Below are 20,053 nucleotides of genomic sequence, written 5' to 3'. Positions count from 1 at the left end.
GATGGCATGTGCCTGCTTGGCATTCTCTCATGAGTGCGCCCCCTCTCTCAAAATATAAATAAATAAATAACACGTAAATAAATAAATAAATAAATAACTCATAAATAAATGAATGAATAAATAAATAATTCCGCCATGTAGCTTAAAAAAATAAATCTGTATTTACTAATTTTTAATTTTTCTATGTTTACTTTTGAGAGATGAGAGAGAGACAGAGACAGAGCATGAGCAGGGGAGGGGCAGACAGACAGGGAGACACAGAATCTGAAGCACGCTCCAGGCTCTGAGCTGTCGGCACAGAGCCCGACGCAGGGTTCAAACTAATGAACCGTGAGATCACGACCTGAGCCAAAGTCAGACGCTCAACCGACTGAGCCACCCAGGTGCCCCTGTATTTACTAATTTTTAAAATTGAAGATGTATAGTCATTTTTATTTAGTTTCCAAGTTATTGGAATAATTTTCTTTCTACTCACAGGCAATTTCAGAAACCTAGTGGTGGATCCTTTAACACACTCTAGAAACTTTAGAACTCAGTGTTGTTCCCTCAAGCATGCTACTTATAATTAGCTGGCGAGACACAAGGCAGGTAAAATTAGTCACATACATTGCAATTCATAAAGCCAGCAGCTCACATTAATTCATTAATACTCATTTCCCCCATTTTAAACACTTTGAAATTTTCAGATTTCCTGTATTGAGATCAATGCCATGAAAGGCAGGCAGCCGAATTACATGATGCAAGGTCACTTTAAAATTCCTGTTTCTTTTTTTGCAGCCTTACTGAGACTTCATATAGGTGTCAGACATCAAACTACTATCCTCTGACTACAGGAGTATCACTTACTTATGAGGATAGTAGTAAATTTGTCAACTATCCACATTAGTCACTGATTTTTATTTTTTTAAGGCTAACATGATTTCACTGCTCTCTCAATTCATAGAGCATTAAATCTTTTTGTATAGCAAATGGGTTATATTTGGCTTATGAAGTAGTATTGTCAAAAGCAATATGAAATGTGCAATGTTAGAATTTCTATACCATCTGCGAATTAGCAGCAATCCTATCTCTTTGCTTGTTGAAAAATTCATTTCCAAAAATGCTACTATAGGTCCATAATCTCTTATCCAAAAGCTTTGTAGCCAGTGAGTTTGAAAGTCTGGCTTTGCTAGATTTTAGAAAAGTATGATGCAATTACCATGTTCTATATAAAAGCCCTGAGGGGCCTCATGCATACCCTAAAATCAAAAACATTTCTATTTCTGCAGTAAGACTTATGAATATTTACACTACGGGAGATAATAAAGGTTTTCAGTCCAAGACAAGTTTTACTGCCTTGACATGTTCTATGAAAACTCATAAAAAACACTTTCAATTTTCTGAGCTTTTTGAATTAAGGAATTATGGATAAGGATTGTGACACTGTGTATTTGAATTTGATGAAGTGCCATTTGACAACATGGACCTTCCCACACAGAGGGACTACATAATTAATACTAAATACACATATGTATTTATGAGATCAATAAATACCTCGAGCCAGTTTTTGGCTGGCTCATATTAGTAATGCTTCCTGTCTAGGAGAATAGACCACTCAAAAAAAAAAGCCCTAGAGAGAATGCCAAAGGAAAATAGAATTTTTGTCAGAGAAACGGGTTAAAGCAATATATCTTTCTTTGTTGTTTTTTTTTGTTTTTATTTTTTTAACGCTTATTTATTTTTGAGAGAGAGACAGAGAGTGAGCAGGGGAAGGGCAGAGAGAGAGGGAGCCACAGAATCCGAAGTAGGCTCCAGGCTCAGAGCTGTGAGCACAGAACCCGGGGCGGAGCTCGAACCCACGAACCGTGACATCATGACGTGAGCCTCAATCGGACGCTTAACCGACTGAGCCAGTCAGGCGTCCCTAAAGCAATATGTCTTAATCTAATCCACAATCTCTTAGCAGCAGGATGAAAAACCCTAATATGAAAATTTCAAAAATACTTTAATTGAAGGATGTTTGTTTGGAGGGGAGGGTGGGAGGGGTATAGCCAGCATTGAAAAATCAGAGATTCAGAGCAGGGAAACTATGGTTTTATCATTCATTTAAACAGGACTAGTTCTTCAAGATGATAATGGCTTCTATAAATATTAATCTGATCGACAGAAAGAAAACCTGTTTTCCAAGACAAGTATCTGACGTTTGGCAGTATTCCACTGTAAAAAGATAAGTCTTTCTGCATCTAGTTTTATTAAGCTACTCTTCAACATTTCACAAGCAGTAAAACGCAAGAATGGCTTTTAAGTCTTTTCCCACAAATAAGAGATTTGCGAGTAGATCTGAGGTATATATGATTTCAAAGGCTGTTGCTTTCCTAAGTGTTATGCACATTAAATGAACTTCTTAGAAGCAAAAACAAAATTGGACAAATGGTTACACTTTCTGAGTTACTAACCTTTGTCGGCCTGTTGAAAAGACAGGCTCCTCCCCCTCTCTGTAAAAAGTCTCTATATTCCAAAATGCTGCACTTTGAGAACTTCCGGGAGTGGGACACCCTGAGAAAATAAAGAATCAATTATGTAAATAATTTACCAAAAGCAGTCATCAAAGAAGAAAATTAAAACCCTTGAACTAGAACAAAATGTTCACTCTGGATCTAGATGCTTCCACACAAATGTTGACAAGGCATTTATGTTCCAATTGCCAAATAAGTATGTGTGGTAGAGTTTACAAAAATAGAAATTCAAAGAAAACCACAGATTGGGAGGCAGGTTACAACCTCCTCAGCAGCCAAGCTCTTCTGTGCCTTGGCTTAGAAAAGGTTTAGAAAGCTCATCACAAAACTTCTCCACCTAGGCTGTATTTTTAAATGTGGTCGTTTTTATTTGCTCTGTCTCAGTAAAGGCAAGCACTTTTTTGCCTCTGTCCCGAATAAAAGACACAAGGGAACCTGCCAGATTCTACTTTGGAGGAAGGAATTGTGACAGTTAATTTATTAAAGATTATATAATGCAGGCTTCAGGAACACAATTGAGGCAAACAAGGAAACCCTAAAGAGAAGTATTATACTATACACACACACACACACACACACACATGGATATCTGTATACATGTTTTTGGCACATAGGGTAAGCTCCTTCTGAATTAGAATTAGGTAATAAATAGCTCCTTATGCTCAACTTCAAAAACTATTTGGTGATATTAATGACTCAGCAGGAATATAAGCCTGTGTGATGAAATTAATCAAATTACTCTCTCTAGGTCAGTGCATAGGGAAATATTATACATATGGTCATGGTTAAATGGAATCATACACGCTGATTCCTCGGGCATATTTGTCACAGTACTTGATTTGAGAGTGACAGGCCGCTTATTACGAGATGTAATCCAATAGTTTTTTTGTAACCTGGTGCATGAGGGTAGTATATGGAAGTAGGAAAAACCTACCATTGTTGACAGGGATCTCTTAAAGAGGCTTGGCATTTCCTCTAAAAGTCTGATAAGACTGCATTTTCAAATCAGGAAATAAATTGGCATACATACACATATTTAAATACACACACACACACACACACACTAAGTAGTTTTTTTATATTCTAAGGGTGGTCAGTCCAAAAATTCATTTAGAAATTGGGAGTTCAGAAGGCAGAAGGCAGCTCCCTTTAGAAGCAATATTATCAACAGTGTTACCTTCCTAGAGTAGTCCTTGAAAATGCTGTTTAACCCATAATGTTACTAAATTGTGGTGCAACAGTAAGGGGAGCATGAAGGCTAACGGTTTCACATTTAAACTACATTTCTAGAAACCTATGTCCTAAAGCAGCAGGCGGAATGTTGACTCTCTCTGCAAACCCTCACACTCACACTCGTCTTTTCCCCAGGAGCAGGACTCCCGGGGAAAAGTAAGGAAGGGACTCTGCATGAGTAGGTCAGGGCCTCTGGCCACTGGGGCTCCTCGGGATGGGGGTAGGACCAGAAATGGGTGATGTGTTGAGCAGATATCTGGCATGGGCAGAAGGAACAAGAGAGACAAAACGGGTGAGAAAACCTCTTCCAGCTGGAAGGGGTGGGCTCTAGCTTAGATGGCCATGGGCCAGTGGCTCCCGTGGGTGCAGGGGCTGGGGCAATGTTTCCAGGCTTTGGTTCACAGCTGCACTTCACAGCTGCAATGGCAACTAGAAAGGGGTTCTAGTTCCCAAAGTGTCCTCACAAGAAGAGATAGGTGAGAAAATGTTCAAATTTCTATCAATAGGAGATACCTAATTTAGACACAATAAAGCTACCTTAAGAACCAAAAAATCTGTATTGATTATATAAGCAATATAGTGTAATTTTTACTACGGCAAACATGTCTATTGGAGAGTTCCTTAAAATATAAATTGATAAATAAATTGATTTTCATTGACTGCTTCAGGCAGACAACCAGCTTTTATTCTAAGTGCACTAAAAAATTAATGCCTCTGCTAAACTTGGAAGCATTTAATAATGTGCTTCCTTTAAAGGTCAATAGAAAGAAACAGCAGTTATTACTATATTTTATTATCAACAAATTTAAGCAAAAAATTAAAATATAAGGCAAATTAGTCCTTCCATTTTTAAAATATAAGATAATTAATTATTGAATTTATACTGAGTATTGAACCTAAGAGACCAGTACTTGGGAGACTGTGTATCTAATCATAAACAGCAATTTCAGTGAAAGGCATATTTCAAATGCATATATAATGAAATTTTACCCTGTTTCTTCCATGATGCAGCCACCCCAGGATTCTGTGCAGTCACATTCTAGTCCGATGAAATAATAAGCAAGAAAAAAAAAAAAGAGAGAAACAACAAAAGTCACATCTTTACTTTGCACTGCAGCTCTTGAGATAATTCTCATCACCAATTTCATGTCCTAAAGATACAGAACGTGAGGTCTCTCCAAACAAAACCTATTTCTTTTAAAACAATACTTCTTTATCCTTTCCAGGAGTATAGGTTGCTCCCTAAGACAACAGCTGCTAAGGAATAAAACTGTGCCTCTCTTCGTGTTTGTAACTCAGAGAACTCAATTAATGTTTAGGGAAAAGTAGCCTGGTCTGGAAATGAAAAGCCTGAGTTCTGGTCCAAACTCCACCTGATGAGGAAAATGGGGAATAACCTCTCTGCCTATCTCCCAGAGTGGGTTGCGGGCTCATGCAAGATGAGCGCCTGTATGTGCTCTGTGAGCTGGAAGGCTCGCTTGCACAGATATAACGAGTCATCACTGAAGCTCCGCCAACAGAGCACACGGAGGTTCCAGGAGAGAATTCTATTTGCTCGAGTCAAGGTGAGGTTGGGCCGGAACTTGAAGAACACTACGCTAAAAGGTTTAGGAAAGAAAGGACAGCATTCTAAAATAAAAGTGTAAATAGTCATTTAAATTAAACAATAGTCATAAACTCAACATAGATGTCAGACACTGCCATACTGATACAGTAATGGGCTGTTCTTTTATTTTTCCTATTCTTTTTTCTATCATAAACACAGGAGTCTTTACAGAAAGACTCCAGATGGGATTTTTTCAAAAATAGAAGTTCGGAACTAATGAACTATCTACCTAAACAAATAATTCACAAAGGAATAAAACATGTTAGGAAGGAACTACTCCAGGCATCAGTAATGAACCCCTACTTCTCACCACAGACCCTCACCCAACTCTGTAACAGGTCTCTGCTGACCCCAGCGCTGGCCTCTTCACAGCCCAGCCTTCTCAAACAAGGCCATATACCTGGCCCTACTCTTTCAGATTTTAAAGCCATCTATCCCGCTGATGGAACCCCAAATACCTCCTTTGATGTGTACTGTGTGTTTCCTTGGGAAAGCAAATACTCTGAGCAAGATATTAATAAATGAAAGTTTATGGATATTTGCAAAGTGCCACCAGACTTAATACACCCACAAAGTGATGACTTAATACGTCCCAAAAGGAAATTGAGAAGCCCGTGGATATGTATTTTGTTTCAAGTTCCCATAACATGTGCATTAATGACAATTATTTGAGAGTCGTCAAAAAAGTATAAAATCAGGGCGCCTGGGTGGCTTAGTTGGTTAAGCATCTGACTTCGGCTCAGGTCATGATCTCATGGCCCATGGGTTGGAGCCCTGAATCGGGCTCTGTGCTGACAGCTCAGAGCCTGGACCCTGCTTCGGATTCTGTGTCTCCCTCTCTCTCTGCCCCTGCTTGTGCTCTAGCTCTCTCTCTCTCTCTCTCTCTCTCTCAGAAGTAAACAAACATTAAAAAAATATATTTTTTTTAAAGTATAAAATGTAGAATAATGTGAACGTAGATTGTTGTCCTTTTCTTCTTTGGGGAAGTGAGGTGGGCAAGGAGACCTTTCCTTTAAGCGTCTGATAGTTTCACAGAGGGGAGCAGACTTCCACTTAAGAGAATAATTTGAGTGAATACCTCGGTCCTTTTATCCACAAGGTCGCATTATTATTTTTGTGAGCCTTAGGCACTTTGGCCTCGTGCCACCAAAGTGTATTAGAAATTGTATTTTGCTACTTTGTTGGTTTAAAGACTAATATAATCCAGGTTGGATTTCATTCTGATTTTTAAAGAAATTCAAATTTTTCATGGACTCCTAAAACCATTGTGGGCCTTGGATATTTTGCTACCAGAAGCTCAGTCCTGTCTTTCCATCTTCCTCTCTTCTGATTAGTGAGGAGAGTGACACCAGCCGTCACTGGCTGCACTTTCCCACTGGATGGGATCTGGGGCCCTGTGTGGACTCCCTCCTGGCACTACCTGCCCACTAGAGTGTTATCATCTACCACCCATTCCCAGGCTTAAAGGGCCCTAGGGCAGAGCTGCCTGGAGGGGAGGCTTCTTCTTGAACTCTTCTGATGGGACCATGTGAGTGAGTTCAGTTGGAGGTAGGTAGGTGGGGAATTTTAATTAGAGTTGGCACTGCTTTCTTATAGTAGATCTAAGCTATTCCTTGATCCAAATGTACTATTAATAACTCCCTGATGGAGTCTCACTGGCATCCAGTTTCTATACTCCGCTGCTTAGAACCCAGAGAGTGAGTACTCATCGACCTCACCCCCAACATTCTGCAGTGTGAGAAAGACCTGATCCCACTCTGAGAAAGTGAGTATGATTTTATGAATTTTAAAGGAGAGATATCTACAACCCAAACGGATTAAAAATTACCTTAAGTCGCTCATTTGATCATCTTTTTTAAGAGGAAGGAAGTAGACTACAATTAAACTATAATGACTTAGGAATGAACAATATTTATTTATTGACTGGACATGCATTATATAGACAGAATGGCACATGAAAGTGAGTAAGAAGGTCAATGTACATACTTGGCTTTCTGCTAGAAGGTTCCCATTGGATTCCAAGGTTTTGAGCCAGGCTCTGCGATAATACTTGTGCCACTGCCATTGGAAGACCATACTGTTTTTCAGAGTTGAAAGTGTGTGGGAAACATTTGAGAGAGTGCACAAAGCTAGTTATTATTTCTTAATCATCACCACATATCATCTCAGTTCCCTAAGCAGAGCCTCACAGCATCAAAAGACAGCATACGTTCCTCAGCACCTCTTCCTTGCAACTGGGCCCAAGAAGCAGAACGCCTCTCTTCCTATGTGGCATCTCTCAGAACTTGATGCTCTCACATGGAAACATAAGATACAATTCGTAAAAGGCTGTGCCCCAATCCAACTCATTCCAAACCAAGAATAAATTCAACTTACTAGAAATAAGTCGAGAGAGAGGCCTTGACAGAATGATGGCTCAGAGAGGCCTCAGAGAGGCCTCTACTGAATGATGGCTATTGGCTACAACTTGTTATAATATATCCTGGCATTTATCAGGGTTTAGCTATAGTTGGTTCAGCCTTTTTGAGTGCTGTCGCCAACTGTTGTAAGAATTTCCTTTATATAAATGAAGGTACTGGAATCCAAACAATGAGATGAAGGAAACATTTGTTTCAATGAATTCTATAGATAGACAGGTAGAAGGCATAAAAATGAAAATTTTACATAGGGAGAAACCAAAGATACTGATTAACTATAATCACACATTCTTTGATTTAAATGAATTAAAACCTAACATCCGCAGGAGAGCATTATAGCTTAAAGTTATCAGGAAAGGAGTAATAAGTTTATAAAAATTTATCCATAGAGTTGAAAAAAATATCTGGATCAATCTTTGGCATGCGTTTGCCTGATAAATATGAAATACTATCATTATGAAATGAAGCAATACCTCTTTTTTAACACCAAAGACCACTTTGGGTTCTATTTACTAATAGAAATCACTTATACCTTATTCCCGGTGTCACTGTCATTTTAAACAAGCCCAAGAGGGATGTAAACTAGGCCACAGGGAAGAAAGATATCAGATGCAAAGATAAAGCTCTACTTTAAGAAAATTGATCAAATTTACCTCATTCACGCCAACGCCCCTTGTGCGAGAACAGACACCTCCAAAGTAACTCAGACTGCTTCTCTTATAGTGGAATGTCACACGCCTACAGAAAAAGAAAGGGCAATCAGGAAGCCAATGTGGTGGCCATCATATATGGGACCATCATGTCCCAAAACATGTCTACTCACTCTACACTGAATACCCCAAATTCAACTTCCCTCAGGAAATCAAAAACTACATTCTAAATACCTTTAGATTTATGTTATGTTAAGCAGTCTCCATAGAACAAACATTAACTGAGCACCTACGAAGCACTGGCTGATTATTATAAATTTATAAATTATTAGAAGTTGCTGGGGGCACCTGGGTGGCTCAGTCGGCTGAGCCTCCGACTTCGGCTCAGGTCATGATCTCACGGTTCGTGAGTTCCGGCCCCATGTCGGGCTATGTGCTGACAGCTCAGAGCCTGGAGCCTGCTTCGGATTCTGTGTCTCCCTCTCTCTCTGACCCTCCCCCATTCATGCTCAATCTGTCTCTGTCTCAAAAATAAACAAATATTAAAAAAATTAAAAAAAAAAAAGAAGTTGCTGATTATGGACTGAGAGAAACGAGTAAAGAGCTAAGGTGAGAGGCAAGGAAAGAGGAATTTGGTTGGTCTTAGAGGATGGTCTGAAAACAGCTTTGTAATGAATGGGCAAGGAAACCACTTATTATATTAAAAGAAAGTATGGCAATCCTTTTCCTTAAGGATAAAATCTCAATTTTATTCAATGGTTCACCTCTAAAGACTATATTTCCTAGTCTCTCTTGCAGCTAGGTGTGGCTATAACAAAGGGCTAGCAAATGATTTACTGGTAAAAACTGATATGTGCAAGCTTTCAGGAAATCCACTTTAACGGAGCTAACTCAGCTGGAAGGAGTGCTCTCTTGCACTCTTCCCTCCCTGTACTCCTGGTGCCCGTAATAAAGGCTGGTGCACCAGCAGCCACCTTGAATCATGAGTTCACCTGCAAGATGTAAAGTGTGAAAGTAAGATCATGCTCTGAAGGTAAATCTTATGACCATGGAACCACCTTCCCAGCACCAGAAGGCTTACCTCCCTGCTACGTATATAACCAGAGAAAGGAATCAATTCAGGATCCATACACTTATGTATAACTTAGGTGGTCCAATAAAGGGATCAAGATAAATGTCAACCCGAAGACCACAGGTACATACGAGATAAGGTGCACAGCATCAGCATGCTGTTTAATGCGCTGCCGGTATTTGGAGAACTCATGGAGCATCTGCACAGGGTTGGTGGTGATCTCAATATGATCCTTCTCAGTCCAGGTCTCTACAGCCACCAGGACAACCCTGGTGTTAAGCTGCTCCTTGTAAATCTGAGGGTATACAACAGGACAGGTGCAGGAGGAAAACACTGGGTCAAACATGCACAATCAGTGATTCAGAGTCAGTGGAAGGACAGGAGGGGAGGTGAGAGGAGAACATGAGGTCACAATTAGCTCATCATAAAGAATCTTCTTTCCTTTCTCATTTCCAAGAGCAAAAATTAAAAAAAGAAATCACAATCACACAATTCAGCCTCTCTCCTACTAGACTATTTCAATCCCAAATGAGCACATTTAGTGGCCAGGCATCCTACTAGGGGATGGACAGTAGGGATGTCAAGATTCGAAAGTCTGGACATAAATTCTAAACAGGGTAGAGTAAAATCACCCTTCCAAACCTCACAGGAGGTGACACGTAGGAGCCTGACATACTGGCTCCGGGTAAGCGCAGTGTGACCAGCGAGTCCTGCAGGATTGGAATAGTCTGGTAAATCCTTGGACAAGCACCAGCAACATGGCTGGCTTGCCCTTGGAGGCCTTGTGACATGACACCTAGAATAACAGCCAGCGGGAGTCGTGGATCTGGGCCACAACAGGGAAAAGCAGATGCGTATCACCCACCTCACCCTCGCCATGGGGTGGCATCATTCACAACATTTAAATTGTATCTTTCGGCTCTTTCTCCAGTTCTGGCCCAGTAGCTAAACAATTCACACAATTAAGCGACTTCAAAGACTGCTGTCACTTTGTCCTATTTTCAAGCTAATTAAGAAAATAATGGATGTCTTTGAACCCACCGAAGAAAGAAAATATCATCAGAAAATATCATCGTGCCTGACTCAACCTGAAGCTAAATGATTTTACGACAAGCAAGTTAGAGCTGGTCAGCTTATAGGAGAGCCCAAAACAAAAACTGCACTTTGCAAGATGTGATTCCATTCAATCATGGTAGAATGACCAATACAAAGATGCTACCAAGTCAACAACTTTGGCAGTGAAGAAGGTGTGCCCAATACTCTCTTTTCCATATTAACTTATAGTTTTTGTATGAGAAGGCGGCTGACAAGAGCTGAAATTACGGAAAATTAATAACCCACGTGTAAACTGGCTTTCAGAATTTCAGTCCTAACTCTGTATGACCCACTATGCTCATCCACCCGTATTATGCCTTTACCTAGCTGTCTCTGTAGGTGTCATATGTTATGAGTATTTACAACATTGAAGGTTCGGGGACTGTTTCAAAGGCAGAAAAGGAGGCAGTTCTTTGGAGAAAACAAGTATCATTTAGATAGTTGGCAACTCATAAAAAGTCTTCTTTTCCCAGGTAAGAGGGGACATATAATAAATATCAGATAAAAATATATTTAACTGAACAAAAGAGCACTTTACATTAGAACACAAAGCAGTATGCTATATTTAGCCTATGGCTATGGCAAATAGAACTAGTTATTGGAACACAGCAAATAATGTTCACATCTATGGAATTCTAGCTAAAGCAGGAACAAGGAAGAAAACCTTAACCATTATTCTCTGTAACTTACAAAATGAGAGGGAAAAAATATTGATATGAACGATCTTATAGAGTTAGAAGTCTTTGTAAGAAGATACAGATTTTACTGTTTCAAATTAGTTTCATTTGGGGACTGCACTTAACGCTGTCATCTAGAAATAAAATCTGAAGCATTCACTACTAAGAAAGTAAATGTTAGTTAAAAAACAAAACAAAACAAAACAAAATAAAACTGTATTTCCTATATTTTCCAAACATACTCCACCTCAATCTACCAGCTCCCTTGCCATATATTTAAGACAATAAGCTCAACTGGTTATTATCATCAAAGTCTCATTTGTCAAGTGTAATTTATACTCTTTTGGTACTTTATTTTCTCTTGTGTTTTTGTCCTTCATAGGCTTGGTGACAAACAGGTCTGGACATCACTTATAAGCAGCACTAATGCATCTCTGGGATACTGAGAATGACTCAGCAGCCCTCTTAGCTCTGAGGACACTACTCTTTTGAAGTTTCCACCCTATAACTTCTTAGCCAGATGAGCTTAAGGATGGCATTTTTACTTTTGCCCAAGAAAGAATTCAAATAACTAGTAAACAGGTAGAAATATAAACCATTCCATCTTGGAAAAATAGGTTCAAGAAAATCAGGATACTTACAGAATCCACAAGGTTGACCACAGACTTTGCAAAGTTATTGGTGTGTGCGTGAGAAGAGCGATACTTCTTATACTGGGGGGGGGAAAGGATAAACCAGTCACTGCTAAATCATAATTTCATGGTAAATTTCAAAATACAGCAAAAGCAGAAATCTCACAGCAACAGTACAAATGGGGATCAAAAATACACAGTTCAGTGTGTGCCATGTTGGATATGGTGGTGTTCTATTTTATTTCTCTGTTAAGCAGCAACACTCTATCTAAAACACCTTACCAGTTCCAGGTAAGGAGAGCGCCTGTAGAAATGTGTGCGAACAGAAAACAAACTGAGGGTGGATGGGGGGGGGGGGTAGGAGGAGGGGAGAGGGAAAATGGGTGATGGGCACCGAGGAGGGCACTTGTTGGGATGAGCACTGGGTGTTGTATGGAAGCCAATTTGACAGTAAATTATATTACAAATAGCAATAATAAAAAATACTTTAATTAAAAAAAAAAAAGAAACCTGGATGAGAGGCTTTACACCTGAGAAGTAAGTTGTTAATTCAGTCTTAATGTCTACAAATGCAACCTTTTTGTTTTCACTGAAAGCACCTTTACCAGTTTACAAAGAGCTTAGCCAAGAAATTTAGGCCCAATACGACACCCTTCTCACTTTAAACTCCAGACCATACACACGCCAAGAAAATTTCCTCGGCAGCATTTTAGATACTGCCTGTGATACGGAATGCATTCTTTCATACATTTCAATATATTCTTTCAGAAGAATGCCTCCTCCACAGGAAGCTTTCAAGAATGTTTATGGTTATTTATGATCATTTGAGAAAATAAACAAAAGTCAATTAACAGAATAATTCCACAACAACATCTGGAGGGCTACAGTTTTAGCAAATACTGCGCAGCAGGTCTTTGAGAGGGCATTGGAAAACTGACATCTACGCAGGGGGATCACGCCCTCTACCGAGGAGAAAGGAAAACAGACTCAAAACTACTGAATCAGATTTGCACCATAAATCTTAAAATCTGTCTTTAATCACAATTACTAAAATAACATGTCTTTCACAACTATTAAAAATGTTTCTATGTTGGAAACCCATGATATTCCTTTTTTCTTCTCCTTTGCCCACTTTTCACACTATAAATTTGTCAGGCTCCCTTCATTTCATTCTCTCTACCCGTGGTACTATGTTTTTTTTAAACAAAGAATCTAGGTCTTCATGCTTAGAGACCCGATATTTATTTTTTATCATATTTTATACATGACAACCCATGAAAAATGTGCCATAAATTAGTACCGTCCTATTGGTTTGGTAGCATTCGTTAATTTATAACCATTTACATTTATAACACTTGCCATAGTGTGAATGTTTGTATTCCCCCGAATTCATATGTTGAAATCCTAACTCCCAAAATGATGGTCTGAGGAGGCGGGGCTTGGGGGAGATGCTTTGGTCATGAGGTAGAATCCTAATAAGTGGGAGTAGTGCCTCATAAAGGAAGCTCCAGAGAGTTCCCTTGCCCCTTCTACTAGAAGAAATGGGGACAGAATAAGGTGCTGGCTATGAAGCGGGAAGCAGGCCCTCACCAGAACACAACCATGCTGGCACCACAGTCTTGGGCTCCTCGGCCCCTGGAACAGTGAAAAATTAATTTCTGTTATTCATAAGCCACCCAGGCTGCGGTATTTTGTTACGCCAACCTGAATGGACTTGGACTCAGAACAGACTCAGACTTTATGTTACCGCTGCCACTGTGCATTCCAATCTGACCTGAACTATCTTTATGTGTTCTTTACTGGTAGTGAACATCAATCTGTGCATATAACTGGGCCATAAAACATCGTATTGATTGAAAAAACTTAAGGTACTTTAACAGGGTTTTCAAACCTAGCATAAAGAAGTTGCTGTAAATAGCTAAGGATTTTAAGTTGTCCAGCAAATTCCACAGACTAAAAAATATCAAAGACATTTTTTAAGCTAAAAGCAAAAGTCTCAACACTAAGTCCCTTTGGGGTGATGAAAATGTTAAAAAGTCTCAACATGAAGAAGCACACATCACAAAAAAGAAAGGAAAGATATTAGCTGACACCTATTCTAAGGCACCTATTACAATTCACTTTACTTTCTTCTGAACATTAATTTGTCCATTTTGTAGACTTCTTTTTATAATATAATTATCTGGAAAAATATGACATGCAAGTTAAAAAATTTAACAAAATGAGGTCTTTTTTGGAAGTCTATCAAAATGTGATGTTTTTCACTTATTTCATGTTTGTAATTTCCACGTCTCTATTTTCCTTTTTAGAAAGCCCACTCTGCCCACTGTGGGGTAAATGAATTAGAGAGGGTCCAGCATGCAAGGAGACGGACCTGCCAGGAAACTACTGCAATGGTCCAGGTAAGAGGTAAGGAAGGCTGGGTATCTGGACAGAGAAGTAAGTGGGCACACTCTGAAGGCAGGGGTCCCACGACTTGCCGATGTATACGATGTGGGAGGTGAGGAAAGAAGAAAATAAAAGATGACTCCTACGTTTTGAACTTGGATAGCTGGGGGAATAGTGGTGCCATTTAAAATAATGAGAAAGACTAGGAGAAGAGAAGATTAGGACCAAGGAATCAAGACTTGTGATTCAGACATGGTGGAGATGAGCCTATTCAGTACAGAAGTAGGCATGCAAGCAGACAGTGGATACATAACGATGGATCCAGGAGGCCGGAGGCATAAAGTAGAGAGGGTCAAGTTTAAAGTCATGATACTAGTTAAAGGTTGAGACTGGAAGTGGGCACTCTGGGGGAGTTCTAGAAAGAAAAGAAAGCCCAAAACCAAGTTAGGGGTATTCGCAAAATGCTAGAGGCCAGGTACACAAGACTAAGAAGAAATAACTAGGGAGGTGGGGGGGACTGTTGTGTCACAGAAGCTGAGAGATGAAGAAAATGTTTCAAATAGGAGAGCGTGCTGAGCCGCGTCCAAGGCTGCTAAGAGAGCACCAATGATGACAGCTAGCAGCACCCACTGGATTTGTTCACCTGAAGTGCCATTTACCCGAGCAGCTAGGATTTACCAGGACCAGTAAGTGTTTCTGCTACAACAAATATATGCGCCTCACGATTCTATGAGGTGGCGTTTATTAGCCCCCTTTTAGAAATATGAAGTTCAGAGAGGACAAAGAACTTATCCAAGGTCACACAGATGGAATTCAATGCCTACTCTGGGTTCAGACAGGAGCTAAAACTTTTCCATTAACAATTCTTATAAAATAGTTTATGTATATTCCCGATAAATCATGATTATTGATGAGAACTCATAATTGGTTAGGTGCCCATAAATACGGTGGTTTTTAAATAGGGTTTAAACTGAAGTTTAAATCGAAAAAAATGTCTGAGTTATAACACACCTGCACTCTTTGACTTATACATAAGGACATGGCAAAAATGTAAGCAAGACATTTTCTTGTGCACTTTAAAATATTTCAACCAACTGTCTATTAGAGTAAGGTTTTTCATATTTATATTTAGCCCAAGTGGCTCAAAGAAACGTTTGCAGACCCTTATCAAGGCTATAACTGGCTCACAAATTAGGTTCCACCAGACAGCTACTAAGACGCTTTCTACAAAATTGAGGGATTTTTCTTTTCTAATTGAAAGCCACTGAAAACATGATGCTTGTTCAAAGTAAGGTGTCTGCATTTTTTCAGGAAGCCAATATTAGGTTACTCTGAATTAAAGAGGTGAGCTTGAATGTGAATGTAGGCAAAACGTTTCTAGTCCCTGAATGAATGAGAACTAATTTTGCATACAAAGAAACTGTGCAATCTCCATTTATGATAAAACTTACTTTCACATTTTGTGATCACTGAAAATAATTTACATTTAAAGTGCCAAATTTACTTTCCTTCCTGAACAATTACAACATTTAAGAAATTTGCTTTTTGAAAAAATTAAAATTAAAGCTTGATTTTCAACCCAAGGATGACGGTTATCAAAACAACTGTGCTGCCTCATCTAGCACAGATTGTATGATGAGTAATTCCAGGGATGATCATTCTGAAACCCAAGAGCAAATATTCAGATATTAAAAAAATAGATGGTAATTATTCTACTTCAGTTTTACTTTCAAAACATGAATTTCAGTACTCTGATCCATGTTCTGAATTACTACTTCTTTGTGTCAATCAAATTCAACAACTACTTAAAAACTTTTTTTTTTTCATTTCTTACTGTGCATTGCCTCCAAATTTATCACTGCAAATTATGGTTCTTTTCTTCTAGCTTCAAAGATAAATGAACATATCATGCCTAGTCCTCACTCAATTTTAATTATAATAAAATAATTACCAAGGTTTACCATTAACAAATTTGGTAGCAGAAACAAGTTAACTTTATCACAGAATATATGGTATAATGTGCAGAAAATCTCTATTTATGAAAATGGTATCTTAATGGGAGGGTGCTACTGTATCATTCATAAGACAAAGACAAGATTATTCACATGCTTCCATTTAAAAGGATTAAAAAATAAATTCAAAGCATATAAATTTAAAATTTTTTTCTTTTTCTATTTATACAGTTACTGCTATCTACTCTTTGATTTATAGCTTTATGTACCTTCCCAATAGAGTATGGTGGACCAGGAAATGTGGAATTACAAGTAATTGGTTGGAGAACTGTTCTATTAATTCCCAGCTATATGCGAATGTACTTTGTGAATCTAAAGGCATTGCATGTAGCTTAATTATTGCTTCCACTACTTTAAACGTATTTATATAATGGGTATCAGAAAAAGCTTAAGTGTCTAAAGCCCTAATTTCACAACATACCACAGTGCTAAGGACTGAGAAGTAGCTAGGTAAAAACTCATTGGGCCAATCAACAAAAATAGTTCAGATGAAAAATTATCTTGGGGTTTCAAGACAATTAACGTCCTTCTGAAACTCCTTTTTTAGCGTTCATTAGCTAAAATTCATTTGGTTTTCCTTCCCACCAGAAAAGACCTCTCCTAAATTGTATGTAATTCTGATAAATTCTGCTGCTTCTAACATATAGCAAGCAATATATAAAAAAGCTACTGGCAAATAAAATAAATCTGCATATAAAATGAAGAGGTATTCCACTGAATAATATTTAACATAACTGAACTAGTACTTGGCAACTTAATGGAAAATGTCTGCTAAAGTAGAGATTCAAATAAAAGTTTAAAAATAAATTCAGTCATCACATTTTTAAATATACGGTTTTTTCAAGGCCTTTTTTGAGTAGCCTCTACTAATTAGAATTTCATGTTGTCATTTTACCCTATAGTCTGCTAATCTAATTTGGTCTCCTCAAAATAAAACAAGGACTTGGGGTGCCTAGGTGGCTCAGTCAGTTAAGCATCCGACTTCAGCTCAGGTCATGATCTCACAGTTCGTGCGTTTGAGCCCCACATCAGGCTCTGTGCTGACAACAGAGCCTGGAGCCTGCTTAGGATTCTGTCTCCTCCCTCTATCTCTCTGTCCTTCCCCCACTAGTACCCTGTCTCTCTCTGTCTTTCAAAAATAAATAAATGTTAAAAAAACTTTTTTTAAAAAAGGACTTAATGATATATGCGAGGCAATCTGAATTTTTGCTGCAATCCTTTACAGGTTTTTCACCCATACCTGACTTTCAGGTACTTCTTAAAGATTCTCATCTTTCCAGAATGTAACTGAGTTTTCATAAAAGCAAGTACTCTTTGTTTTAGTTTATATAATTTTTTAACTAAGTTATGTAATTACAACAAAAATTACAACTGGCCTAGCCAGTCTGGGAAGTGTGGCCATGGGGTTCTGGAGCCCCCTCCCAACAGTTCACGAGAGCCAACTGCATGCAACTTTTTCCAGCTCCTCATTTAGTGACCTCACTTGGGTAGCTTGAAATCAGCTACGATGGGAGTATTTACACCGCCGATATCAGCAAACATTATAAATCAAGGTATTTTTTTTTCCAGAGAGTTGGGTGTTAAACACTTATCAGCATACCCCAAGTGTTGGTTAGACTCTTTAGAAAGCTGTAGGCTTCAACCAACCCATTTTATAAGGGACATGATTAAGCAAAATAAGGTTAAGAAAGTTTCTACTCTATTTTCAAGAAGGGCTAAAGGAGGCAATAATCATTTTTCATGTCTCTTAAGTGTTACTTAGGTGACACGCTAACTTACATTTTACTTTGACATAAGTAACACAATATTATTCATCTTTCTAAAATTTAAAGAAGATAAATCATCAAAGATAGTCTCTTTGGATATGCCTTTATCATACATGTTTATCTCCTATAACTATTTTTGCCACAGGCCATAATAATTACTAAGAAAAAAATGTTACCAGAACAAAGACACGTGATAAAATTAAAAATGTAGTGGCCAAATAGATAGATGATGAAAAGTAGAGGATAAAAATTTTAAATGAAGATGTGTAAAAGACATCAAACAGATAGTTAAACTCATTAATTATAATCACTAAATAAAAGGAAAGTTTAGAGTTGTGAAAATTCTATAAAACCCACTGTTTCCAAACACCATGAAATAAATCAAGCCATTCAATAGTTCCAAAGAAATAAAACATCTAAATATATTGGCCTTAGTAAGTAACAAATAATTTTTAAATATAAAGTGAAATGTACTCTTTCTTAAGCAAGCTACCAGGTTTAAAACTCACTAATTCCTTATATTCTTACCGTTTTGTGATCATTAACAATCATAAGTTCCAAATATTTCATTTCTTCAAACACACCACGAGATGGCTATGGAAAATAAATATATATGGTCAGAGTGGTCAGCTATATCTCTGATGATAACTCTGAACTTGGAGATTGACTCTGAATTTCCAAAGAACCCCTTCCTGCTAACTTTATAAACACCCTGGAGGAAACTTGGTGAGGAGATCAAAGAAAGTGACTGTAAAGTGTGGGCAAACATTCAAGTATTCAGAGAAGAATTGTATTTAATTATCATTAAGATACTCATCAAAGAACAGTGGCATTAAACTGTGACCAAAAAAAGATTCATATCTACTTCAAACTTCAAAGAAAATCTACTTAAAATTCATTTAATAAGAACAGCACAGCACACGTGGAACAGCTATCAATATAGTTAAGAGAAGGGCAGCCTGGCTGGCTCAGTCAGCTAAGCATCTGACTCGGTTTAGGCTCAGGTCATGATCCATTGATTTGTGGGTTCAGGCCCCGTGTCAGGCTCCGTGCTGATGGCGTGGGGCCGGCTTGGGATTCTCTCTCTCCCTTTTCCTCCGCCCCTCCCCCACTTGCATGCATGTGCTCTCTCAAAATAAGTAAATAAACAAAAAAAATTAAAATATATACATATAGTCAAAAGACGCATTAACTCAATGGAGTGAAATTATAATAATAACGTATTACATTTTAACCACACAACTTCCTAAAGGAACAAACATTGACAATTACTATTTTCCAAGTTCTTCTAAATTTTGATTATTACTAGATAATTTTAAAAGCAAGTGCTAAGCATTTTAGCCATCATTTGGACTTTCTTTATTCATAACTGGGAAATAAATAATGATGACTCTTTTTTCTTTATGTACGAGGTCATTCATCAGTTTACATTTGATAAGGGTGGACTGTCATGAAATATCAGTAGCCTATATAAAACTTATTATTACCAACCACATCTTCAAGAGTAAGGAAAACAACAAGAAAAAAGTCTCTAAGTAAAAAAACAAAAATTGTATCCACAATCAACATAATATGAAGAAAGGCTCATAAAAGAGAGGACGATTTAACCTGTAACTAAGTTTCTGATGGCTGGTGGTCTAATTTTTTCACAAAAAAATACATTCAGCAAAACATTATCTAAAATGTGCAATTTTCAGTATAATTACTCATTAAGTTATCTCGTAAATTACCATGTAATCTATATGCTGTGGAATTAATTCTCGGTTACATAGCATTCACCATGTAATTACGAAACAGTCCCCATCATTACAGCTTTCTAATCTATTATGAAAAAGACTAGGAACATAATTTCAATGACAAAGCTCCTATACATTTATCAATACATGGGAGCTATATGATTGTTGTTGATTATAATTACATGATTCTTATTTAGTAACTGTCATGATACTAATGATCAAATAGATCCTTAGAAAAACACATCCAGCTTCAAATTTTGGTGTAGCAGAACTT

The 20,053-nt window shown here is 38.0% G+C and overlaps 1 protein-coding gene across 7 annotated transcripts in view; it reads right to left on the bottom strand.

The window, feature by feature from the left end:
- Positions 1-20,053, bottom strand: part of ADAM23 (ADAM metallopeptidase domain 23) — a 200,369-nt gene that overhangs the window by 68,696 nt on the left and 111,620 nt on the right. For all 7 annotated transcript variants that reach the window (XM_053215688.1, XM_053215687.1, XM_027052633.2 and 4 more), the window contains exons 9-15: positions 18,572-18,637; positions 11,887-11,958; positions 9,605-9,768; positions 8,405-8,489; positions 7,321-7,411; positions 4,719-4,767; positions 2,436-2,535 (exon numbers count right to left, since the gene is read on the bottom strand). In XM_053215688.1, coding sequence (XP_053071663.1) covers positions 2,436-2,535; positions 4,719-4,767; positions 7,321-7,411; positions 8,405-8,489; positions 9,605-9,768; positions 11,887-11,958; positions 18,572-18,637 — 627 coding nt within the window. The remainder of the gene's footprint in view (positions 1-2,435; positions 2,536-4,718; positions 4,768-7,320; positions 7,412-8,404; positions 8,490-9,604; positions 9,769-11,886; positions 11,959-18,571; positions 18,638-20,053) is intronic.

This window comes from Acinonyx jubatus, chromosome C1, assembly GCF_027475565.1.
Source record: "Acinonyx jubatus isolate Ajub_Pintada_27869175 chromosome C1, VMU_Ajub_asm_v1.0, whole genome shotgun sequence".
Classification (NCBI taxonomy): Eukaryota; Metazoa; Chordata; class Mammalia; order Carnivora; family Felidae; genus Acinonyx; species Acinonyx jubatus.
Note: the sequence above shows the minus strand (reverse complement) of the source record. Positions and strands in the feature narration are given on the sequence as shown.